General features: G+C 37.2%; 1 protein-coding gene across 1 annotated transcript; it reads right to left on the bottom strand.

The window, feature by feature from the left end:
• Positions 1 to 241: 241 nt before the first annotated feature.
• Positions 242 to 2,427, bottom strand: LOC128867248 (uncharacterized). The gene is made up of 3 exons (XM_054108351.1): positions 2,078 to 2,427; positions 1,888 to 2,017; positions 242 to 358 (listed from the first exon to the last, which is right to left on the bottom strand). The coding sequence occupies exons 1-3, from the start codon at positions 2,194 to 2,196 to the stop codon at positions 242 to 244; spliced, it is 366 nt and encodes a 121-aa protein (XP_053964326.1). The 5' UTR covers positions 2,197 to 2,427.
• Between the last annotated feature and the right edge of the window lie 3,138 nt (positions 2,428 to 5,565).

Below are 5,565 nucleotides of genomic sequence, written 5' to 3'. Positions count from 1 at the left end.
CAACCTTGTTAGGCGCTTCCGCATTGTTTCGCTGTCATTTTGCGTTGATCTCATCATTCTTTTCTCATACTTCTTATCTCCCTTTTTCTTTCCCTTCCTCCTTATTTGCAACTAATTTGTCTTGGCTCAGTGCGCTCCTGTGAGAATTCCATAGGCAACTGTCGTTGCCATTTGACAGCCAACCAGTCAGTCAGTCGTCACCTGTGCGCACTCTTTCATTACTCTGTTGACACAGCAATGTCTAACTTCCTTGCTTTTCACCTGTATGAAATGTTTGATAAAATGGATTGTGCTTTTGTGGTGGTCGTGCCGTGCTGAGCCCTGTTGTAGGTCCACTGGGCGTATGAGTAATGTGGTGCTTTTTGGTTGGAATATGGCGACATAAATACTTATAAATAGGCACAATTGTGTTCACAACACAAAGTCGCTTAATCTTTTTACAATATTCGCAATATTTCTCGCGTCAACTTTCGTTTTCGCTAAGTTTTTATAAAAAAATTGTTCATTGTACAATACAATAAAAACCTTATAAATCGTAGTTCCAGGTAAAGCATCTTTTCCGAGGTATTTCAAATGGAAGAAATATCAAAAAACTATAGTTAGATGCGCTATAAAACTACGAGTCAAGAAATTTTTTCAAAATGCTGATTAAAAAGTTGAAAATTTTGATGGCAATTTTTGAACATTCATACATTTTTATGAATTTTTACAAGACCGTTGATTTCTAAGGTTTTTGCTGTGTAATGAACTATATTTTTGTAAGAAGTTAACGAAAGAAATTTATCAAGGAAAATTTTGCGAGGTTTGAAAAAAGATATATGTATATATATCTATATATATATATAATTGGCGCGTACACTCTTTTTGGGTGTTTGGCCGAGCTCCTCCTCCTATTTGTGGTGTGCGTCTTGATGTTTGAGTTGACTTATGAGTTTCAAGCCGACTCCGAACGGCGGATACTTTTGTGAGGAGCTTTTTCATGGCAGAAATGCACTCAGAGGTTTGCCATGGCCTGCCGAGGGGCGACCGCTATTAGAAAAATGTTTTTCTTAATTTTGGTGTTTTCCCCGAGATTCGAACCTACGTTCACTCTGTGAATTCCGAATGGTAGGCACGCACCAACCCATTCGGCTACGGCGGCTTGAAAAAAGATAAGGTAACTTAGTGGCCCCTATTATGAGTTGTATTCGATCTTCGATATTCGCTGGTTGTCGAAGATCGAAAATCGAATGTCAATTTGGTATTATGAGCGGTGCAACCCTATCGAAATTTTCGTTGTTTACCGAATTTAGAGTCGAATGCAATTTTGCTTTCGATCGTGTAGCGTATAGTGGGAAAACTTGTTAAAGTGTAAGTTGTTTGCGATTATTTATGGTTTTATAGTAACCAAATAATAAATATATACTAATTTTGTTAATATTATGCAGGGCGAAAGTCGTGAGTACCAAACAACAATTAGAAAGGCGAATCCACAATTCGCAAAAGGGATTTGCACCAAACTTCAAGCAGCAAAAAAATGGGAGGAATTTACAACGGAGCTGAATTGCTTGGGACCACCAGTGAGAACGGCAGCAAAATGGATTAAGCTTAATAATGGTTTTTTTTTGTGATGTTTATAGAAATACATTTTCATATTTTTTTCGAATGACGAATAATTGAATAAAGAAAATTTATAACAAAAATAAAACAGAAAGTGTGGTGTAAAGGTTTCTATTTAATACTTTTTAGATTTTTCTATAATCTCAAAATTTCATTTCTTATGTTTTCTAATTCTCCGTTATTTGACTCCACTTCAATATCTTCAGCATCATCGTACACATTGGGTTGAGCAAGTCCTAGCATACCTTCATTACCAATACTCAATTGGTACGATCCCTGAGCACAAACTCGCAGAACTATGGCTAGCCTTAAAATATTTGGAATCAATTTGGCTCGGGTGCACTGCTGCAACTGGTTTTCTGTACTGGACAGTAGGTTCACAAACGGCTCTTTAGATAATCTAAAGTTCTTTAAAAATCTGTAAGGAAATTTCTGTAATATTAAGTACGTCAACACATTTTGAAAGCTCTAAATTTACTCAGTGGAAGCCATTTCTAGGTGGTAGGATGCGTCCCTCAACTGTTTCCTACTTCTAGCTAGTTCCACTAATCTTTCATCGTCCGATGAATCGTCGAACCACAACTCCGTTGTACTCATTTTCCCAAAAAATACTTTTTTTACCTTTTAAAAATAATGTTAGCAAAGAATTTCAACACAATCGGTTTTTCTTTTATTTTGATTTGCTGTATCAGCTGAGAAAAATTATCTATTGTAAATGCGTCGAGCGATCGAAATTCACAATAGTCCTATTCTTCAACGAATGAGCACCATAATACCAAATGAAAATTCGTTCGATCAGCACTTTCGACTACAGTCGAAGATCGAATGTTGCTCATAATAGGGGCCAATTATTCGAGCACAGTGTGCACACATACATACATATAAACTTTTTTTTTTTATTGAAATGTTATAAATAAATCGAAAAATTTCATGTTATTACACCTAAAGCAATTTTAGTTTGTGAATTTATGAATCTACTTATTAATAACCACTAGGTCCAGTGGTTTCGTCCTCTTCAGCCTCCTACTATGCAATATATTGCTTCATCGCAAAGAGATGAGGCTTCAGCATTGATGTGTTGCTCAATCCTACTGGAATGCTTGACAGCGTAGAGATTTATCATTTCATTGACTGTATGCAACTGTAGGTCTCTATGTAGGTCGTCATTCCGTATATACCAGGGGGCTTTTACGATGTCCTGGATTACCTTGTTTTGAAAACGTTGATACAGTACGATACAGGTCCAAGTATGCTGCCTTCTTCAATATAATATATATAAGAAGTCAATAATTCGGAAAATTGCATCGGAAGTAATGTCTTAAGTTTATAGATCAGCCCCTCATGCCAGACTTTATTAAAAGCCTAAGCTGCATCTAGGAAAATCGCAGAGCAGATGTTATTTTTTTCCAGAGACCTTTCTATTGTGCGAACTATTCGATGAACTTGGTCTATCGTCGAGTGTTTTTCTCTGAAGCCAAAGTGATGTGTTGGAATTAGTTGCTTGAGTGAAATAATTTTTTTTAGGCGCAAGACAAATAGTTCCTCCTGCTTTAGGCTGATGCACGCATTTATAATCGTTGTTAGTTTAATTAATGCCTTGTATGTTAGGTTTTTAAGAACAGCCGAAGTTATAAGGTCAAAACCGGGACTCTTCTTTGGCTTCAATTTAGATATTTGTGATGATACTTCCTCTGGTGTAAATAGTTCAATTTCGCAAAATTCTTGAACCGCTGGAGGTGGGGTGAAGCTTATATCTTTCGTGGGGTTGAAATATCTTTTCAAGATGTTCCGCAAAGACCTCGGCTTTCTCAATGTCGCTTTTTGCCCAAACTTGGGAATAAGAATAAGACTTTGGACAAGTATACGTAAATTTGAAAAATTACAGGGCTCACTTTCAAAACTGTTTCAAAATTTTTCAGTTTTAACTAATAATTTTCACCAGAAATTTGTTGTTTTTATTCAGATTTTTTAGAAAAAATACAATAAAGTGAAAGTTCGATGCTGTTAGAAAATTCTGTTGATTTCTATAATTTTTTCTTGCCGATGTAGCGCATTTTGCCCATATAAAAAAGGAAGAGGGGTTGGTTGTTTGTCGATTACGAACGGTGACTGATAGCAGCTTTATGCTGCTGATGAAGTTCATCAGATTTTTGATATCAAGGTCTGCTGTATTAGCAGACGGATGAAAGAAGTGGGAACCAAGATGCTTAAATCGTAGTGCCGTGAGAGCAAGGCAGCTAAGAAAAAGGTACTGAGATAATTTCACTTTATTCTCCATTCAGCTGATGCAAAAAGAACTAGCCGTAATTCCAAGTCTCACGGCATGCATACCTCGCGTTTAGTGGCCAACCATTAGGCTTGAGAGCTGAGATTTTGCAATCCTCAGAAAATCCCTTGAACGCCTCCGATTCAGACGTGACCAGAAGGATTTTGACGCCTTACAAGTTTGTGTACTTGCCCAGCGCTCGCTGAGTTGAGCGAAGCTCATCATTCCAGGAGTAGAGTGCAGTTTGTGAAGGGAATCCCAATTCTATCTTTTCGGGGGCAAACTACTCCACAGATCCCTTTTCTGGCCTCATGTCCATTTCGCAGTTTCTCGATATGTGGCAATAGCCAGGTACCCAGATGAGCCTTATGTCAAAGGCTGTGTTTACTAAACTATGAATGAGACATTTTTTATCAATCCATGAATTAAACGACCAGGTGCCTTATAATTTTCATTTATTTCGGAAAATGCAGAATCTCAAGATCTAATAAAAATATGGAATGCACCGTAGATATTTTACAGCTAGTCTCTCCTAGAAGGCTTTTTTCTCTCTCAAAGGGGGCGTGCTTACAAGTCAGATTTTGTTAAGAAACCAAATTATTAATTTCGAACTGCAAAAAATCGAGAATAACTCAACCGTCTGGAGTATTGTTTTCTTGCTAAAAGACTTTGAAGTATTTGCTATCTGCATTAATCAAGTTTATTAGTAATTGTCATTATTATTAAAAAACTTAAACCAAAAGGAAAATGTTTTCAGAAATTGCTGTTTATTTGTTTGTTCGCTGTGTGCCAAACTTCACTAAATGCAGTAAATGGGCACAGGCAGACCACGAAAAGACAAAAAATATTCGCACTCTGATTTTTTTATCTGCTGATTTGTTATTGTATTGCTCACTTGCGCTTTCGTATTTTCATTATTTGTTGCTGATATCCTGTAAAAAAGGCAATAATTTCCACTTCTGATGCGAAAGTGGGCCAGTTTCTCTCTTGGTCTCAGAAGATGAGCTGCTTTTATCGGTAGGGTATGCAAGGCAGCGGTAAAAATGGTATAGGTGCCGATGAACAAGGCTTGGAATAAGTTACTCATCAATGTTTAATTGAAATGAGGTATTTTTAATAACAAAATCTCCCAATACATCTTTATAGCAACTGATGGCTCTCTATGCTAATTGTTGTTCCGTGATATGGCGCCGAGCAAAGAGCGCTTCAATCAAATCTCGCAAATGAGCAGCTTTGCGCATTACTATCCGTATTAGTGTAATTCCAAGAATTTGATTTTTGGTTTAAAATTATTTGCAGCTATTTAGCCTTAAAGCCTCTGCGAAACTAAATTGCAATTTTAGAGCGCGTAGGTTTTGTAATCTCAGCTAAGCCCATCATAATAAACAGATATCCAACAAAAATCAATTACTGAGTACAGCAGGGGTCAAAGCGCAATTTCAGCCGGAAAATTTGGCCGACCACAAAGTGCGCTGGTGTGGGTATGCACTAAACGGTTATTCATGCAGTCGGGTAAATAAACATACAAACAGCGAAGTAACTGCGCGCCTAAATGCAAAATTCTTTATATGTACGCGTGTGTGTTTATAATACGCGTATATGTATTAGTGAGGCGTTTGTAGAACTCAAAAACGCATGTAAAACAATTAATGCTAATTGGGTAAGCGGCAGTGAGGACGGTAAGTGGTGAGCGATAAGCT

This window comes from Anastrepha ludens, chromosome 6 (assembly GCF_028408465.1).
Source record: "Anastrepha ludens isolate Willacy chromosome 6, idAnaLude1.1, whole genome shotgun sequence".
NCBI lineage: Eukaryota > Metazoa > Arthropoda > Insecta > Diptera > Tephritidae > Anastrepha > Anastrepha ludens.
The sequence above is the reverse complement of the archived record's forward strand: the minus strand, read 5'-3'. Positions and strand labels throughout refer to the sequence as shown.